This window comes from Ovis canadensis, chromosome 1 (assembly GCF_042477335.2).
Source record: "Ovis canadensis isolate MfBH-ARS-UI-01 breed Bighorn chromosome 1, ARS-UI_OviCan_v2, whole genome shotgun sequence".
Taxonomy (NCBI): domain Eukaryota; kingdom Metazoa; phylum Chordata; class Mammalia; order Artiodactyla; family Bovidae; genus Ovis; species Ovis canadensis.
The window spans coordinates 217,547,528-217,568,933 of NC_091245.1; the positions used below are offsets into that span (position 1 = coordinate 217,547,528).

Here is a 21,406-nt window from a genome sequence, read left to right on the forward strand (position 1 = left end):
ATTTGCTGACATATTGAATGAAGCCCTTTCACAGCATCAGCTTTTAGGTTTTGAAATAGCTCAACTGGAATTCTATTACCTCCACTAGCTTTGTTTGTAGTGATGCTTCCTAAGGCTCACTTGACTTCGCATTCCAGGATATCTGGCTCTAGGTGAGTGATCACACTCATAGTTATCTGGGTCATGAAGATCTTTCTTGTATAGTTCTTCTGTGTTTGCCACCTCTTCTTAGTATATCTGCTTCTTTTAGGTCCAGACCATTTCTGTCCTTTACTGAGCCCATATTTGCATGAAATGTTCCCTTGGTATCTCTAATTTTCTTGAAGAGATCTCTAATCTCTCCTATTCTGTTGTTTTCCTCTATTTCTTTGTACTGATCACTGAGGAAGGCTTTCTTTTCTCTCCTTGCTATTCTTTGGAACTCTGCATTCAGATGCTTATATCTTTCCTTTTCTCCTTTTCTCTTTGCTTTTCTTCTTTTCACAGCTATTTGTAAGGCCTCATCTGACAGCTATTTTGCTTTTTTGCATTACTTTTTCTTGGTGATGGTCTTACTCCCTGTCTCCTGTACAATGTCACAAACCTCCATCCATAGTTCATCAGGTACTCTGTGTATCAGATCTAGTCCCTTAAATCTATTTCTCACTTCCACTGTATAATTGTTAGGGATTTGATTTAGGTCATACCTGAATGGTCTAGTGGTTTCCCTACTTTCTTCAATTTAAGTTTGAATTTGGCAATAAGGAGTTCATGATCTGAGCCACTGTCAGCTTCCAGTCTTGTTTTTGCTGACTGTATAGAGCTTCTCCATCTTTGCTGTAAAGAATATTATCAATCTGATTTTGCTGTTGGTCATCTGGTGATGTCCATGTGTAGAATCTTCTCTTGTGTTGTCAGTGGTGGCCTGCTACAGGGCTGGGGGCACTGAGTATAGCAGTACATGCATGGGAACTTTTGAGGGAGGTCACCATTATCTTCATCATCCACCATAGTTTGGTCCCAGGTAAATAGGAAGGAGGGAACACAGCTCAACCCATCAACAGAAAATTGAATTTAAGATTTACTGAGCATGGCCCCACCCATCAGAACAAGACCCAGTTTCCCCCTCAGTCAGTCTATCCCATCAGGATGCTTCCATAAGCTTTTTTTTTTATTATTATTATTTTTAATTTTATTTTTACTTTATTTTACTTTACAATACTGCATTGGTTTTGCCATACATTGGCATGAATCCACCACGGGTGTATACAAGCTCCCAATCCTGAATCCCCCTCCCACCTCCCATATCATCTCTCTGGATCATCCCCACGCACCAGCCCCAAGCATCCTGTATATAGACTGGCACTTCGTTTCTTACATGATAGTATACATGTTTCAATGCATTCTCCCGAATCATCCCACCCTCTCCCTCTCCCTCAGAGTCCAAAAGTCCGTTCTATACATCTGTGTCTCTTTTGCTGTCTCGCATACAGGGTCATCATTACCATCTTTCTAAATTCCGTATATATGTGTCAGTATATTGTATTGGTGTTTTTCTTTCTGGCTTGCTTCACTCTGTATAATGGGCTCCAGTTTCATCCATCTCATTAGAACTGATTCAAATGTATTCTTTTTAATGGCTGAGTAATACTCCATTGTGTATATGTACCACAGCTTTCTTATCCATTCATCTGCTGATGGATATCTAGGTTGTTTCCATGTCCTGGCTATTATAAACAATGCTGCAATGAACATTGGGGTGCACGAGTCTCTTTCAATTCTGGTTTCCTTGGTGTGTATGCCCAGCAGTGGGATTGCTGGGTCATAAGGCAGGTCTATCTGCAATTTTTTAAGGAATCTCCACACTGTCTTCCATAGTGGCTGTACTAGTTTGCATTCCCACCAACAGTGTAAGAGGGTTCCCTTTTCTCCACATCCTCTCCAGCATTTATTGCTTGTAGACTTTTGGAGCGCAGCCATTCTGACTGGTGTGAAATGGTACCTCATTGTGGTCTTGATTTGCATTTCTCTGATAATGAGTGATGTTGAGCATCTTTTCATGTGTTTGCTAGCCATCCGTATGTCTTCTTTGGAGAAATGTCTATTTAGTTCTTTGGCCCATTTTTTGATTGGGTCGTTTATTTTTCTGGAGTTGAGCTGCATAAGTTGCTTGTATATTTTTGAGATTAGTTGTTTGTCAGTTGCTTCATTTGCTATTGTTTTCTCCCATTCAGAAGACTGTCTTTTCACCTTACTTATAGTTTCCTTTGTTGTGCAGAAGCTTTTAATTTTAATTAGATCCCATTTGTTTATTTTTGCTTTTATTTCCAGAATTCTGGGAGGTGGATCATAGAGGATCCTGCTGTGATTTATGTCGGTGTGTGTTTTGCCTATGTTCTCCTCTAGGAGTTTTATAGTTTCTGGTCTTACGTTTAGATCTTTAATCCATTTTGAGTTTATTTTTGTGTGTGGTGTTAGAAAGTGATATAGTTTCATTCTTTTACAAGTGGCTGACCAGTTTTCCCAGCACCACTTGTTAAAGAGATTGTCTTTACTCCATTATATATTCTTGCCTCCTTTGTCGAAGATAAGGTGTCCATAGGTGTGTGGATTTATCTCTGGGCTTTCTATTTTGTTCCATTGATCTATATGTCTGTCTTTGTACCAGTACCATACTGTCTTGATGACTGTGGCTTTGTAGTAGAGCCTGAAGTCAGGCAAGTTGATTCCTCCAGTTCCATTCTTCTTTCTCAAGATTGCTTTGGCTATTCGAGGTTTTTTGTATTTCCATACAAATCTTGAAATTATTTGTTCTAGTTCTGTGAAAAATACCGCTGGTAGCTTGATAGGGATTGCATTGAATCTGTAGATTGCTTTGGGTAGTATACTCATTTTCACTATATTGATTCTTCCAATCCATGAACATGGTATATTTTTCCATCTATTCGTGTCCCCTTTGATTTCTTTCATCAGTGTTTTATAGTTTTTGATATATAGGTCTTTAGTTTCTTTAGGTAGGTATATTCCTAAGTATTTTATTCTTTTTGTTGCAATGGTGAATGGAATTGTTTCCTTAATTTCTTTTTCTACTTTCTCATTATTCGTGTATAGGAATGCAAGGGATTTCTGTGTGTTGATTTTATATCCTGCAACTTTACTATATCCATTGATTAGCTCTAGTAATTTTTTAGTGGAGTCTTTAGGGTTTTCTATGTAGAGGATCATGTCATCTGCAAATGGTGAGAGTTTTACTTCTTCTTTTCCAATTTGGATTCCTTTTATTTCTTTTTCTGCTCTGATTGCTGTGGCCAAAACTTCCAGAACTATGTTGAATAGTAGCGGTGAAAGTGGGCACCGTTGTCTTGTTCCTGACTTTAGGGGAAATGCTTTCAATTTTTCACCATTGAGGATAATGTTTGCTGTGGGTTTGTCATATATAGCTTTTATTATGTTGAGGTATGTTCCTTCTATTCCTGCTTTCTGGAGAGTTTTTATCATAAATGGATGTTGAATTTTGTCAAAGGCATTCTCTGCATCTATTGAGATAATCATATGGCTTTTATTTTTCAATTTGTTAATGTGGTGAATTACATTGATTGATTTGCGGATATTGAAGAATCCTTGCATCCCTGGGATAAAGCCCACTTGGTCATGGTGTATGATCTTTTTAATGTGTTGTTGGATTCTGCTTGCTAGAATTTTGTTGAGGATTTTTGCATCTATGTTCGTCAGTGATATTGGCCTATAGTTTTCTTTTTTTGTGGCGTCTTTGTCAGGTTTTGGTATTAGGGTGATGGTGGCCTCATAGAATGAGTTTGGAAGTTTACCCTCTTCTGCAATTTTCTGGAAGAGTTTCAGTAGGATAGGTGTTAGCTCTTCTCTAAATTTTTGGTAGAATTCAGCTGTGAAGCCGTCTGGACCTGGGCTTTTGTTTGCTGGAAGATTTCTGATTACAGTTTCAATTTCCATGCTTGTGATGGGTCTATTAAGATTTTCTATTTCTTCTTGGTTCAGTTTTAGAAAGTTGTACTTTTCTAAGAATTTGTCCATTTCTTCCACATTGTCCATTTTATAGGCATATAATTGCAGATAGTAGTCTCTTATGATCCTTTGTATTTCTGTATTGTCTGTTGTGATCTCTCCATTTTCATTTCCAATTTTATTGATTTTATTCTTCTCCCTTTGTTTCTTGATGAGTCTAGCTAATGGTTTGTCAATTTTATTTATCCTTTCAAAGAACCAGCTTTTTGCTTTGTTGATTTTTGCTATGGTCTCTTTTGTTTCTTTTGCATTTATTTCTGCCCTAATTTTTAAGATTTCTTTCCTTCTACTAACCCTGGGGTTCTCCATTTCTTCCTTTTCTAGTTGCTTTAGGTGCAGAGTTAGGTTATTTATTTGACTTTTTTCTAGTTTCTTGAGGTTTCCATAAGCTTCTTATCCTTGTCCATCAAAGGGCAGACAATCTGAAAACCATAGTCACAGAAAACTAACCAATCTAATCACATGGACCACAGCCTTGTCTAACTCAATGAAGCTATGAGCCATGCCATGTAGGGCCACACAAGAGGGATGGGTCATGGTGGAGAGTTCTGGAGGTCCACTGGAGAAGGGAATGGCAAACCACTTCAGTATTCTTGCCTTGAGAACCCCATGAACAGTTTTTGAAAAGGCAAAAAAGATAACAGGATTAGCCAGAAAGTTTTCAGGAAGGAGAAACTGTCCTCAAGCAGGATAAATTGTTGTTATATAATCCTTAGTACAGAGTTTAAACTGTGTTGTTTGTTGTGTAATCATTGCTTTAAAAAAAAAAAGTGTTTTATGTGACTAAGACTAAGGAATGTAGAGAGAGAAATAAAAAAGATGTTTGTCCTTTCCTCCTCCTTGAGAATTCCAGACCCCTCTCTCCTTCCCTGACTTCTTATCAATCTACCTAGGAACTGACTGTCTCATTACTAACACTGTCTTTATTCCTCTGACAAAAATTCAATTACTTCCATAACTTCACCATTCTAACATGATTCTTATTTTTACCACAACCCCTATCAACATAACTAAGTCATAGCTATTTCCTCTCTTTTAAAATCAAACCAATCAGCATAGAGATCTCTCTCTGATTATAACTGTAGAGTTGATTTATTTTCATTACAGTCCCAGTCAGATTGTACATTTCAGTCATAGACAGCCTCCCATAGGTCCCCAAATGGCATCAAATGATGAATGATTAAGAACTTTTTAAAAGATAAACCAATATTTCCTCTGCAAGTTATATACAACATAAAATACATCTTTAAAAGGGCATTATAGAAAGCATCAAATAAATCAACAAAATGTAAAAAGTAGGCTTTACAATCACTACTAGCATTTCCTTGCCAAATAACTAACAGTGCATATCATAAGCACACAGTGAATGCTGCAATAATTATAAAGAAGCCAAAAATAATAAATGGCCAAATAATATCTCATCCCAAATTTCTAAACTTCCTTTTGTAAGTACCATCACCTTCAAGGTAGACTAGGTCCTAGACCTCTTGGTCCCTCTTATGAAGCAATGATTCACATGGCTTAGTGTAGGATGTTGTACAGTTTAGAAGAACCTAGTCCAGTTTAGCAACAGTGACTTCCAAACTCATGTCCTCTACTGTATTTCTTCAACACCATAAAAAGGACTTGTAATTATAAGAAATTCTTAAAGAAACCTGTTCTTTTTAAAAATTACACTGAAACAATGTTTATCTCACTACCCACAAAAATCTCTTCCAAAACCACTTCAATGACTCCTCCTCTCCCTTAGCCCTCTATTTTACTAAACCCTTCTCTCATCACTACTCCTCCTGTCCACCACACCCCATGCTTCTCTCCAGTCTAATCCATTTTAATGAAAAGAACACATCTGGCAAAGCAAGATTCTTGAAGAATAGCTCAGTAAAACCAAATTGCTGCATCATGGGCAAAAAGATAACAAAGGAAAAAAATATATGTTCATTCATAAGGATTTTGTCTCATCATGTTTGCAGATATTTACTAAAAATGCTTAAGTGAATAAATATTACCAAGTAAGAGGAAAGAATTAGCCGTGTTGTGAAAGAAAAGTTTCTGGTCAGAGTTGGAAGACCCAGGCCCCTAGACAGAGCACTTCTCTTTTCACTCTGACCTAGTTTTACAAGATCACTCTTACAGGGATAAAATTTACAAACATATTTCATTAACATACCTTTTTCTGAATTAATATAAAGTATTAGTACTAGATATTAATAAGAGGCTTGGTGGCTCAGAAGTTAAAGCGTCTGCCTCTAATACGGGAGACCTGGGTTCGATCCCTGGGTTGGGAAGATCCCCTGGAGAAGGAAATGGCAACCGACTCCAATATTCTTGCCTGGAGAATCCCATGGATGGAGAAGCCTGGTGGGCTACAGTCCATGGGGTCACAAAGAGTCAGACACGACTGAGCGACTTAACTTATCAGTAGTTCACTGTTGATATGGAATAAACTCATGGAATAGGCTTTAAATTTCCAACAGCTTAATCAGAAATCACTAAAGCAAATGGTCTGTGTTCTTGCGGGATTAATGTATTTATTTGTACAAATTTCTAGTCATAGAATGTAGTAAAACTTTACTAACCCAGGCTTCTTTAATTCAGAAATCATCACAGAGAAGGAGTAAGATAACTTACGAAGAAGTGCTGAGGCTGGAGATGAGAAACATAAAAATAAACTTGAAGCAGCATTGCAACCAGATTTTAGAAGGGTCCCTTAGTCTCTCTGGATTCTATTCACTTGTGTTCAAAGTGAGCTAAACTAGTCAGTCAATTCACCTCATCATCATATAATTCTATGGCTCTATGTGGTTCAGATAGATGCAGCTTTTTTATTTTATTCTTTCCATAAGCAATGTTTCTGGGAATGGGATTATTCTTGTCTGTATGTTTTTCTCAATCCTGAGCTCATGAATGGCCTTAAAGGATCACATGAATTCCCTGAATTTAAGCAACCATGTTTATGTGCATTTTTTTAGACAGAGGTTCACAGCTTTAATTCTCGAAAAGCTTTGTGAACCTCTCAAAAAAAAAAAAAAAGATCAAGAATCACTTCCTTCATTAATAGACAAATTCTAAGTGATTCTCATCAACTTGTAAAAGCAGGCACACACACAAAAAGTTGCTTAATAATCCTGTGTCGGTTCTATAACATTATGTGTCTTACATCCATAAACACAACACATTCTGTTATAAGCTATCCCTCAAACTTTCACCAATGGCTCTCCCCTCATTTGGTGATGAGTTGTGCTCTTCATCTGTCTAGGTCACCTCATTATATCAAAAGCTTTGAACAGTTCCTGGCTCTCAGTGAAGCAAGGGAAAAGAAGAGCTACCTGTCTATCTCTAGGGAAAGAAGGCAGCTGTGGAGTGATCATCATCTCATCTGAGCTTGGATTGTGACTCCAAAACTCTGTGAGATAATGGAAGAATCAGCAAGCAAGGATAGATAATCTTATCCAAAATCAAGCCTTGAAATTTGAGCAAAAGAAAATGTAAACCCAAAGTAAACAAGGGCTTTACCAAAAGTGGCAAGGTGAGGACCAGAATGCTTAGCCAATGGTCAGGGTTCCTACCATTTCACTACAATTGTCCAACTGGGAGAAGGCACAGAACCCAACATGGATTGCAAACGAACAAGTCACCTATTCCAGTTCCTCTTTTACATGAAATCCAGCAGCTAACAATCTCCTTCTTCATTATGGGTAGATATACCACAATCTGAGATTTTTGCCTAATTTATTAGCATATGACAAATAAAATAATACCATGTCTTATATGTAATAAAAGTTAGATCCAAATTCTTTGTCATTGTTATAGCTATAAAAGTTAGCCAGTGTTATAAATAAAATTGCTTTTATCATGCAAACTTAATTTTCAATAAAGCTTGTTTATTTGTCTTAACTGACAATTACAGGAAGAAAAAAATCATCCATTTCCTAGTATCTTTTAAAATAGATGTATGTAAAATTGGATGATTGTTATTTCATTCCTATACACTTCTGGAAATTGACTTTTAAGAGCTTAAAACATTTGCATTTCTTTTATCTTTTCAGGAGCATTGTTTTAAACCCTGCCTATTTCCGAAATCATCTTCGTCAGGCAACAGTGTTTAGATGTCTGGAGAGATATTCAGAAGCTGCCCGGTATGTTTATTATAACTTTTGTGAAGATTTATTTCAAGTTAAATTAATTTCATTCTCAGCTTCTGGTAATAGCATAATAGAACTTTCCATTTCTTTCATGGAATATGATTTTACCAGAATTATTGTCTTATAAATGTCAAACCAACAATTATTGACTATCTTTTTCTTTAATTAAAGCCACTCAGTGTTCATAGCTCATGGGAAAATTCGAACTTTCCAGCCATGAGGTCACTGATAATGATGGGAAAACTTCCAGGGAAGATTAGAAATGAACTTGACCTCTTGCTCTCAAGTACATTCCTGATCCTAGTTGTAATGACACAATTTTGTGACTATCTCTTTCTTGAGTTCTAGAAATAAAACCCAACCACATGAAAAGGATCTCAGCAGCCCATTTCTAGAAAAGATGGTCTAAGTTATAACACCAAGCGTTTTAAGAGGTGTCCTAAAGTATTGTCTCTTGGACCTGCAATATGTTTCATAAAAACCTAGTGAAGCAGCTCCTGATATTCTCATCCCCAGAACCTAGACTTATAGCAAAGAATTACAAGACTTGTGTAGTAGCCTCCATGCTACACTCAGAATTTCTTTGCACCTGTGACAATGAAGGCTTTTTATTCCTGAGTTAAGATCATCATATTAGACTCCCCTTCCCTTTGATAAATTCTCTCAAAGAATTTTCTTCATCTCCTAATGTATAGGTATCTATTGTTTCTTACCCAGCCAATTTACCATCCAAGGATTTTATCAATAAAGTGTGAGTGGTTTCTACATACATTCCAAACATAACTCCTAGAGAGAAATCCATAGTAATAGGAAGGGGAGCCTAGGTTGCTGGTGGCTACTATCTCTATAACATTTATAAATAACACTTTCTTAGAAAATGAAAACTTTAAGAAATTTAAATGATAAATAATAAAAATAGTAATAAAATGATTTCATAAAATTGATACTATGAGTTTGACATGCATTCTATAAGACAGTCCTCGGTATTAAATGGAAACCCACTCCAGTGTTCTTGCCTGAAGAATCCCAAGGATGGGGGAGCCTGCTGGGCTGCCATCTATGGGGTCACACAGAGTCGGACACGACTGAAGCGACTTAGCAGCAACAGCAGGTATTTCTTGAACTCAATTAAATGATGAACATGGAAGACTGAATTAATCACAATACTCTATTCACAGTCAACCACAATAGATAAGCCACACTATCTATTTATCTATGTGGTAATGTCCTCTTTTAAAATTCAAAACATGTCTCTATCAATCTCATTTATACATTCTATTTTTCCTTATACTCATTTTCTAAATGTTTTGTCTTACATTACCCACATATAACTTCTTCTAATTTTATTTTGTTTACTGAGTTATCCCCAAGGCTTATTTTCTGCCCACACATACTATGTGAATGAAAGGGTATTTAAGAGATGATAGTAAGCTTCCTTTTGTCTGTAAAAGTCATTAACTACAAACAAAGCTAATCAGTTTAGCATAAACAGATACAGTACAGTTGTCTGTAAATAATTTTCTTTAAGAGGTAGCTCATTAATGTGTTTTCTGAATCTAACCAAAAAATAACAGGCGAAAGCTAGATGCAACTTCAGAACTTCAGAACTTCAGCTTGCAACTAGTTAAACCTGCTAGTAATACAGTTAGGTTAACTTGTACAGACTCTAGAGAGCCCATTGTTAAATATTCAGGAACATTAGGAGAGCCAGTTGTTTACTGTAAAAGAAATTAGCTTTGCTGGGAGAATGTATACTATGTAAATTTGCAAATGCTTCAAATCCGTGATTTTGGAGTTTGGGGGAGAGCCAGACACCAGTAGATCATTGACTATAACTTAATTGTATCAAAGCTAACCATTCGAGTTACACTAGTGATAAAAATTCTTTATGGTTCCTAAAACAAATGAACAAACAATGAGAACTAGAAAATTAGGAATTTGTCAGTACCTACATGCAATATTGGCGTGAAACATCCATTTCCCTTGACATGTATATCCCTGCAGTGTAATAAGTGCATCTGTTTCATATCATTTGATGGCTAACTTGACAATACTCCTTGAGAAGTTTCCTAATAACTGTTGGCTATACTGGTATGGACTTTCCAACAGAGCCGCAGATACAATTTATTTCAGATTCAAGTATTTTTCATCTTGGTTTCCTTGGCAATTATAGTCCTCAATACAGAGTATTGGTCATCCTTTTTTCCCCTCTAGGGAAAGAATAATATGACCCAAGAACATGAATATCTTAGTGTCTCTTAACTATTAGATTTCTAGTATAAAACAATAATACAAATCAATATACTAAGCATTCACACATATCGATTAATTGCTTGGATACTTAGGTAGTTTTGGTTCAGGGCTCTTACAAACACATTATATGAAAACCCATTGAAAAAGCCCACACATCAAGGTATTTTCTCTAAGGAGCCAAGTAGGCATGCTTCTGAGGTTGAAAGGCACCAAGCAAATACAAAAGAATGCCATTAGCATGTAACATAGTAAGTCTTAAAACCATGATTCCCAGTCAAGTAGGTCATCTCCCATCTGGTCCAAGATAGTGTATTTATAACTAGTCCCTAGGAAATGGAATATTTAAAATTTTCTAAGCCTAACCATTCAGGTATGACCTAAATCAAATACCTTGTGATTATACAGTGGAACTGACAAATAAATTCAAGGATTAGATCTGATACAGAGTGCCTGAAGAACTATGGACGGAGGTTATGATATTGTACAGGAGGCAGTGATCAAGATCATCTCCCCCGCAAAAAAGAGAAAGGCAAAAAGGCAAAATGGTTGTCTGAGGAGGGCTTACAATACCTGTGAAAAGACGAGAAGCAAAACACAAAGGAGAAAAGGAAAGATATAAGCATCTGAATGCAGAGTTCCAAAGAATAGCAAGAAGAGATAAGAAAGCCTTCTTTAGTGATCAATGCAAAGAAATAGAGGAAGACAATAGAATGGGAAAAATTAGAGATCTCTTCAAGAAAATTAGAGATACCAAGGGAACATTTCATGCAAAGATGGGCACAATAAAGGACAGAAATGGTTATGGACCTAACAGAAGCAGAAGATATTAAGATGAAGTGTCAAGATTACACAGAAGAACTGTACAAAAAAGATCATCAGAGCCAGATAATCACAATGGTGTAATCACTCACCTAAAGCCAAAAATCCTGGAATGAGAAGTCAAGTGGGCCTTAGGAAGCATCACTATGAACAAAACTAGTGGAGGTGATGGAATTCCAGTTGAGCTATCTCAAATCCTAAAAGATGATGCTGTGAAAGTACTTCATGCAATATGCCAGCAAATTTGGAAAACTCAACAGTAGCCACAGGAACGGAAAAGGTCAGTTTTCATTCCAATCCCAAAGAAAAGCAATGCCAAAGAATGTTCAAACTATCATACAATTGCACTCATCTCACATGCTAGCAAAGTAATGCACAAATTCCTCCAAGCCAGGCTTCAACAATACATAAACCATGAACTTCCAGATGTTCAAGCTGGTTTTAGAAAAGGCAGAGGAACCAGAGATCAAATTGCCAACATCCACTGGATCACAGAAAAAGTGAGAGCATTCCAGAAAAACATCTATTTCTGCTTTATTGACAATGCCAAAGCCTTTGACTGTGTGGGTCACAACAAACTGTGGAAAATTCTTCAAGAGATGGGAGTACCAGACCAGCTGACCTGCCTCTTGAGAAACCTATATGCAGGTCAGGAAGCAACAGTTAGAACCGGACATGGAACAACAGACTGGTTCCAGCTCAGGAAAGGAGTACATCAAGGCTGTATATTGTCACCCTGCTTATTAAACTTATATGCAGAGCACATCATGAGAAATGCTGGACTGGATGAAGCACAAGCTGGAATCAAAATTGCCGGGAGAATTATCAATAACCTCAGATATGCAGATGATACCACCCTTACGGCAGAAAGTTAAGAAGAACTAAAGAGCCTCTTGATGAAAGTGAAAGAGGAGAGTGAAAAAGTTGGCTTAAAGCTCAACATTCAGAAAACTGAGATCATAGAATCTGTTCCCATCACTTCATGGCAAATAGATGGGGAAACAATGGAAACAGTGACAGACTTTATTTTTCTGGGCTCCAAAATCACTGCAGATGGTGATTGCAGCCATGAAATTAAAAGATGCTTGATCCTTGGAAGAAAAGCCATGACCAGCCTAGACAGAACATTAAAAAGCAGAGACATTACTTTGCCAATAAAGGTCCATCTAGTCTAAGCTATGGTTTCTCCTGTAGTCGTGTACGGATGTGAGAGTTGGACTGTAAAGAAAGCTGAGTGCTGAAGAATTGATGCTTTTGAACTGTGGTGTTGGAGAAGACTCTTGAGAGTCCCTTGGACAGCAAGCAGATCCAACCAGTCCATCCTAAAGGAAATCAGTGCTGAATATTCATTGGAAGGACTGATGCTGAAGCTGAAACTCCAATACTTGGCCACCTGATGCAAAGAACTCACTCACTGGAAAAGACCTGATGCTGGGAATGATTGAAGGAGGGAGGAGAAGTGGACAACAGAGAATGAGATGGTTGGATGGCATCACCGACTCAATGGACATGAGTTTGAGTAAGCTCTGGGAGTTGGTGATGGACAGGGAAGCCTGGTGTAGTGCAGTCCACGGGGTCACAAAAAGTTGGATACGACTGAGCAACTGAACTGAACTGAACTAAGCTAAAGCCTAACCAGCTCTACTCAGGAAGGAATTCCTAATGAATAGACCAAAAAAGATATTTAAGACAGTTTCACAAAATCTCAGATTCTCAATTAGAGAGCCTATAGGAAATGTAACTGAATATAGGTTATCAGTCAGGCTTATGACAATGGGAAGGTCCTTTTATTTTATTGGTCAATATCTTTTCAGAAACATCCTACCAGGAGAAAGAGCTAGCATAGATAAATGGTAGAAAGCAGAATAAAAATAAGGACATTTATTTTTGATTTAGGTTCTGTAGAAATGATAGTCACCCTTAAAAAGGTACCTTGTTGTTGTTTTTCAGTTGCTCAGTTGTTCTGACTCTTTGGGACCCTGTGGACTGTAAGACTCCAGGCCTCCCAGTCCTTCACTAACTCCCAGATTTAGATCAGACTCATATCCATTGGTTTGATGATGCCATCCAACCATCTCATCCATTGTCACCCCTTTCTCCTCCTGCCCTCAATCTTTCCCAGCATCAGGATCTTTTCCAATGAATTGGCTCTTCGGATCAGGTGGCCAAAGAAGATACTTGACACTAGTTAAATTGATGAAATCACATTTTTATACCATAAATCTAAATTGAGATTACTATAATTACCCAAGAAATAGTAAATCTGTGAGGCCTACTTGAAATAGTCAGCAGCTTAGCCCTTTTACATTTCTGTTTCTGTGCCTATAAAAGTGTGTGTTGAAGCAGAATGTCCTTGCTGAAATCTGTCCCTCCTCCAACACACACGCAATTTGACTTACCTTCATAAGAAAGATAAGACAAGAAACTACATATAGAGATGTGAAAAAGCAAACAAAAGTCAAGACTGACTATTTTATGTTGAGAACTAATGACTTTTTATAATATTAATTAGTACATCTCTATATATTCATCAGCTAGCATAGCACTTGGCACAAACCAAATTTGGGGTTTACAAATTAAATCAGCTAGTTTTTGAGTTTGTGGTTAATAACCACTTAGCTTCATCAGTAAGGCAATATTACATGAAATGGTTGGTACAACCCTGGTTGAAAAAGAGATACAAGAGTGTGTACTTAGTGGTAAAGTCATATGATAGAATCGTGCCTCCTATAATGAAGATTTATGGGGCAAAAAACAGATGACATTGCACAGAATGTTGAAGACCATGTTGTGTAAGGGGCAGCAAACAGAAGGTAACAGTAAGGGAGAAAAACACAGCAAAGTCTGTTTATCCATCACTAAGGAAGAATTAGCTATGTGTTTCCTCATACATGAATTAGATCAGGGGAGACTAGAGCAGGAATAATACATTCAAACGCTTACAAAGCCCATGCAGATGATGTGTGAAGGGGACTAATTATAAGATAAAAGGATGTTATATAAAATACAGAAAACTGGAGCTCACTAACTAGAGTCACCATACAATTCATCTTTCAGACTGAACACTGTGATAGTGAAAGTGGGCACTTTTAAGAATTATAACGGGGAAACAGGCATAAATCAGGACTGTCAAGAGCACACCGGCCACACAGCCACCCTACCACCAGCCCTTCTGAAAGGAGTAAACTTATTCAAGTCCAGTTAATGTTGCTATATAGAAATACAGCATACAATAATCAAATGTTGTAGATTTTTGAGTCTCCAAGAAATAGTACAATATTTCAGAGCTTTCCAAGAAACTTCTTTAATGTTGGCAATTATTACTAGTTTTTCAAACACAGTGTCATCTTAAGAAAGTTTGAAGTGAAGTGAAGTGAAGTTGCTCTTTGCGACCCCGTGGACTGTAGCCTATCAGGCTCCTCCCTCCGTGGGATTCTCCAGGCAAGAGTACTGGAGTGGGTTGCCATTTCCTTCTCCAGGGGATCTACCCAACCCATGGATCGAACCCGGGTCGCCAGCATTCCAGGCAGATGCTTTAACCTCTGAGCCACCAGGGGCCTGGTGGCTCCCTTAAACTTACTTAAGAAAGTTTAAGTAATCCCATTCATGAAAATGCAATGCACTGAAGAATCAACTGGCCAAGTGACCAATTTGCAGAATTCACCAAATTTAAAGTTTACTAAAACCTTACTCTAAGAAATAATCTTATTGACTAATTAATATTAATATGAATACATTTATATGTATATATTCCTCATGAATACATTTAGCAAACCTTTTTAATTTTTGAAAATTTTCAGTCCTTCAAAAACTAAGGTTATAGAATGATTGATTCTTAAAAATATATTCTTGTGTGTATGATATTACTCTACTATTCTTGAATACTCTATGACTGTTTATTCTAAGTAACATAACCAAAATTTTAATTTGGAAGTTTAACAATTTAAACTAATTTCTTTCTACTTTGAAAGTCATTTTTTAAAACATTTTATCATTTTTAGGATTCATTCCCCAATTTCTGAAGGGTGACCAAATCTGCCTATGTGATAAAATGTACTTTTAAGTATTTATAGCATTTACAACAACTTGTATCTAATGAGGTGACCTTAACAGCTTTTTACTTTACCTCCTGCCTAGAAAAAGTCAAAATAGGGGAAATGGACAATGGGCAACACAGTACAATCTGGGTTGTGTATTTCACAGAGGGGAGACTGAGAACAGAAAAAAATCATAGGCCCCAGAATGGAGACCTGGCTCCTAAAGGATTATCATAAATTTTCTAAAAAGTTAAACTGTCTTAGGATACCAAATGACATCATTTATATGTGGAATCTTTAAAAAAAAAGTCTATAAATGAACTTATCTACCAAAATGAAACAGAATTAAAGATGTAGAAAATAAATTTATGATTACTGCAGGGTAAGAGGGTGGGGAATAAACTGGAAGCAAGGGATTGACCTATACACACTACTATATATAAAATAGACACCTAATAAGGACCTACTGTATAGCACAGAGAACTCTACTCAATACCTTGCAATGGCCTATATAGGAAAAGAATCTAAAAATGTGTGGGTAACTGTATAACAGATTGACTTTGCTGTATACCTGAAACTAACTGCTGCTGCTGCTAAGTCACTTCAGTCATGTCTGACTCTGTGTGACCCCATAGACGGCAGCCCACCAGGCTTGCCCATCCCTGGGATTCTCCAGGCAAGAACACTGGAGTGGGTTGCCATTTCCTTCTCCAATGCATGAAAGTGAAAAGTGAAAGTGAAGTTGCTCAGTCATGTCCGACTCTTTGCGACCCCATGGACCTCAGCCTACCAGGCTCCTCTGTCCATGGGATTTTCCAGGCAAGAGTACTGGAGTGAGGTGCCATCGCCTTTTCCGATACCTGAAACTAACACATTATCATAAATCAATTATACCCCAATAATTTTTTTTAAAAAATATGAACCAGAATACAGAGTTTTAAAAAGACTTTGTTTTCAAAAAATAAAATAAATAAGCCATCTTAATAAATAAGCATATTTATAAATTTAACAAATTAGTCATTTGACAACCTCATCATCTGATGAATTGATCAGGGGCCCAGAGAAGACTGTGGGCCATACCATCAGATTTAAAGCTCAGACTGAGTCCTCTCTCCAGCTCTAAATGGATACTAGAGTTTAATTTCTCAGCAATAAAGGCCGAGCTTCCTTCTACTAGCATAAGAACTCTGTCCCATACCAAATTTTGTGCAAGGCCAGTTGGGGTAAGATTTTAGTCCATTGTTAAACTATGTTAAACAGCAGACCACTGTTAGAAAACAATGTTATCTTAGAGAGTTCATTAGCTTTAGTTTACTTATCATCTACAACAAATCTGGTCTGCTCTATATTTTGAAATGTTATTTAGTGTCATGTTACTTTCTTAGGTCCCAAAATCAGTGCAGATGGTGACTGCAGCCATGAAATTAAAACTGCTTTCCCCTAGGAAGAAAAACTACGTAGACAGCGTATTTAAAAGCAGAGACATTACTTTGCCAACAAAGGTCCATACAGTCAAAGTTATGGTTTTTCCAGTAGTCATATACAGATGTGAGAAACCATAAAGAAGGCTGAGCATTGAAGAGCTGATGCTTTTGAACTGTGGTGCTGAAGAAGACTCTTGATAGTACCCTGGAATGCAAGGAGATCAAATCAGTTAATCCTGGAGGAAATCAATGCTGAATATTCACTGGAAAGGCTGATGCGAAAGCTGAAACTCCAATACTTTGGCCACTTGATAGGGAGAGCCAACTCATTGGAAAAGACCTCAATGCTGGGAAGGACTGAAAAGCTAAAGGGGAAGACGGTGATAGAGGATGAGATGGTTAGATAGCATCACTGACTCAGTGCACATAAATTTGAGCAAACTCCAGGAGATAGTGAAGGACAGAGGAGCCTGGCATGCTTCAGTCCATGGGGTCACAAAGAGTTGGACATGACTTAGCAACTTAACAACACATGTAATATTGTGAGAAACAGATTAAATAACATAATATGTGCTCCAAATGTTTTCATCTTTGCTCTTAAAACACTGCACTAAATGACACGTTAGATTTCAGAGCTATTGTGTATTACATATGCCTTTTAGGACTAAATAAAACAGTTGGTTGTATCAGTCTGTTTATTGATACAATATGAATTTTCTCCCTCACAGCTAATTCTCAGCTTTGCCTCTCTCTTACTTAACCTCTGATAGTGTCTTTCAGTTCACTCCTATTTAATCATTTTGGCCATTCTTATCCTCCTTCTCTGCATTCACCTTTTTTCTTGTTTTATTCCACTTATCTTTTTCTGGACACAATTTAGCAAATGAAACAATAATATTTTTTTCCGGGAAAAAGTCCCTTCCTTCTGTGCACCCCCTTGTTTCAATAAACCATTCTCAAAGCATCTCATTTGTTCTGTGAGACTTTGACTCTCCTTGGTAACTGTCATTGATTTAACCAATCAATGATTACATCTGCTTTTGTTTTATTTTTGAAACTCTGAGACAAATTTGAATATTTGCATTTTCAGGAAATCTGCTCTATGGGTGAATATAAATGAAAATCTCAAATACTAAATTCCTTAAAACACAGAATCTTTTAGAACTGAATTGTCAGCTATGCCTAAGGTATAACACATTAGAGTATCAATGTTTGAATTAATATAAACACTTAAGGTCTGGGCTCTGTATGAATATCAGGATGTTTCAAGGTCATTCCTTTGCCAAGCAGTATGTTACTGTTAAGCCAAATCAAGACATAAAATTTTAAGATGCATTAATTCATAGCTACTCTCACTGACAATTCAAATAGTAGAGGTTGGGAGAGGTGGCAGTAGGTAAGTTTCTTGAGATCCAGCAGAGGATTTGAGGTTTTGATTTTGTGGTGGTTGTTTTCTGATGAAGTTGATCATACTGGAAATTGGAAATAATGCATATGCTAATATAAATTACAATCTGTCAAAAGAAAAGAGTGATCTAAAACTAAACTGAAGTGTTTGTTTAGAAATCTGGTGACATAAAACAGTGGTGTTACTGTAGATAATCCCTTAGGAGTAGTAGTACAACAGCAAGCAGGAGGAAACTGTGTCAGCTTTTTTGGTGTCATGGGACTCTATGGTTTTAAATGGGATTATTACGTATCTTGCAAAGGAGGAGAATATACTGACAGGTAGACTCAAGACAAGCAATTCTGAAGAGATGATAGCAGTGCTGGGAGCTCATTTTAACAGTTCTGATTCAGTTGGAAGTGTAAAATCCATTCATTCACCAGGCAAGATGCTAAAAATACATCACAGGATTTTTTGGTTACAGTAAGTTCTCATTTATGCCCACAAATAGATTAAATGAAGACTACAGGCTGATTTTTATTCTTAAATTGGCTGCCTGCCAGCAGGGATTTCTTTCTCTTTACAGGAGGCAGTTCACCACTGTGAGAACAGCTTGAGTGTGGTCTGGCATTAGTCAGTCACACGTAACATACAGTTGGGCATGATCATGCCACCACTAAACTGACTTTCCTCTTCCCTACATATGACAAAACTGCATGAACCCTAAACATCATAAAAGTGTTGCTTAGGTGTGATTTCTAAAACTGAGATTATTAAAGAAATAGTTAGTCATTTCACATGACTTAGGCTAAATATCTAACTATAAGACTCAGCCCACCCAATTTTTATGTAGGTAAGGTGTTGTATTTGTTATTTCAAGGAAAAAGTAAGCTTGAAACATACTACAGCTTCAAGTTCTAGCCATTTATTATGTCTTAAGGATTTAAAATTGCAGATTTATAAATATCTACTTTTATAATAAAAACACTAAATATAAGGCTGTAATGACATCAGGTGGCTTAAAAAGCAATTCTGCTGCCTTAAGAAAAGTTTTGGACATGATCCAAATTATAAGTAAATTATTGCAAGGATACATAATCTTACATCAATATAGAAAAAAAAATAACTCAGGCTGTTAAAAACAACATCTGAAAATCCATTAGGGAAAAACAAACATTGATTGACTTTGTAAATTCTCCATCTTGCTGACGTTTATAATGGTAATTATTTCTGTCCCTTTTCTCTTTTGAATGATAGGCTACACATTTGCATTACCTTTAAGCATTTCTAAACTAATTTTAAAATGCACAGTTCGTGGACTGCATGCACTTTCTGCAAATATCAGTCTAGAAAACATGTAGTACAGAGTACAGAGAAAGATTTATTTTCTTTGCTATAGATCCAACCCTGCATCTTTAAAAAAAAGTGAGTGGAGCAGTGAAGACAACATAAGAGAGAATCAGAAATCCACCCGATTCCCTATTTTCTACAACAGGATTAAACATTTATAAGTTTAATCCAAAGGCGCTGCAGTTGAACTCAGAGTTCTGTGCTGTTTTCTAATATCTAAGTGTTGGCAAGTAAACTAGAGTTTAAAGTCTGTAAATGTTACAATTATGATAAATGGATCAAAACCCCCTATGTTTTCAATCTGTAAATTGGAGATAATAGTAGTACCTGTGTCACAGAGGTTATTATGAGGATAAATGAAACAATTTTATTGTGCACTTAGCACAGTGCTTGGCACATCATAAACTCTCCATAAAAAAAATGAGGTATCATCATTTCTGTGGTTATTAACAATTATAGCTCTTAGAAGATAGATGAAACTCCCTCCAAGAGAGTGAGTTTCTTAACATTGAAACCAGAATTTGTTGAGCAACCCTTTAGCTGAAATACTGCACTACAAGAGACAAGTTGGCATCCCAAGACCCTATCACACTCTGAGAGTCAGCACATCTGTGTTTTTGAAAACCACTGTTAACACACAGGTTGAAGGACAAGATTATGGATGCTTTAAGGCATTAAAAGAGGCAAGACTTTAAGTTTTTAAAAAATTGTGTATGTGTATGAATACACTGTAAATTCAAGCTTCCTGTTTCCGCCTGAGTAACATTTCAATTATTCCCAAAGCAAATTACAATGTGGAGGTCTCTGAGGTTGTCAGGTATAATTTCAGTTGTTACACAGAGAAAGAAAAGTGTTCAGGTCATCTGGTTTTTACTCCCGTTCTCCCCTTTTTTTTTTTTTTCTTTTCCTTTCCACAATTCTGTCAAAAATAGCAATCATTTGACAAAAGATTTAAGCTAGAAATCCTAACATTGCCAGAAACTCCAACCAAAACTCTTCACCTTTTTTTTTTTTTTTTTTTTTTTTGGGTAAATACTGGCATGGTTCATCATATTATTTTGCACAGAATTTAAGTTTGATGCCACTAATTGTGAAAAATGCTTATAAGTCAAAAGTTCTGATTTTGTTTCTGCCTGCTAAAGAGAAATTATCTACACTAGAAAATATAGTCAAGCCAGGAAAAATTGTGTTCCACTCCCTGGGCTGTATGTGACCCTGGGTAAGTAAATTAAGTAAGCTCTTTGAGTTTCAATTTCCTCAACCATAAAATGAAGATAATAATACTACCTTACAAAGTAAGCATAAGGATTAAATAAAATAATGAATATAAAACATTAAACTCAGTGCCTGGCACATAGTAAGTCCTCAATGAATTATTGCTGCTGCTGCTACTGTTGTTACAAGCTTTGAAGATGAGGTTGAAAATTCTAATACCTTCACTCTGAATTAATTCTGTTGGGTGAAACTTTGGTATAAACATTATACTACTCTCGTATTACCCCAATTTATCTCAGTTTTAGCAGCCATCATCTATGAACCCCTGTTCTTGCCAGAAGTGTCAAAGTCTGACAAATCAGATGCTTGTCTTGCATCATCTTTGTTTCTTTCAGCTCTGAAAGAAATTATATTCTGCATTTTGTAGGTGAAGAAATGTAAGTTAGAGCTTGAATGACTTGTCAAAGATCATACCATTGATAAGTAGCAAATTTGAAATTTGAGTTTAATCTTATCATCAAATGCCTATTCCTGCGCACACACAAAAAACTCACTTGGTATTGCCAGATTTTTAAATATTTGGACAAGTTTGAAATGGCATTGCATTGTGATTTACATTTTCTTCTTTTATTGTTATTACTAATGAGCCTGTGTATTTTTAGTATTTTTTGGTCAATCATGTTTCCTCATCAGTGATACGTGCTTTTATCTTTTGCTCATTTCTTATTAAATTGTCCTTTTACCATTAAATTTATG

The 21,406-nt window shown here is 36.6% G+C and overlaps 1 protein-coding gene across 4 annotated transcripts in view; it reads left to right on the forward strand.

Moving 5' to 3' along the window:
• SPATA16 (spermatogenesis associated 16) overlaps positions 1-21,406 on the forward strand; it is a 269,495-nt gene that overhangs the window by 114,231 nt on the left and 133,858 nt on the right. For all 4 annotated transcript variants that reach the window (XM_069579806.1, XM_069579802.1, XM_069579823.1 and 1 more), the window contains exon 4: positions 8,070-8,159. In XM_069579806.1, the coding sequence (XP_069435907.1) occupies positions 8,070-8,159 (90 nt within the window). The remainder of the gene's footprint in view (positions 1-8,069; positions 8,160-21,406) is intronic.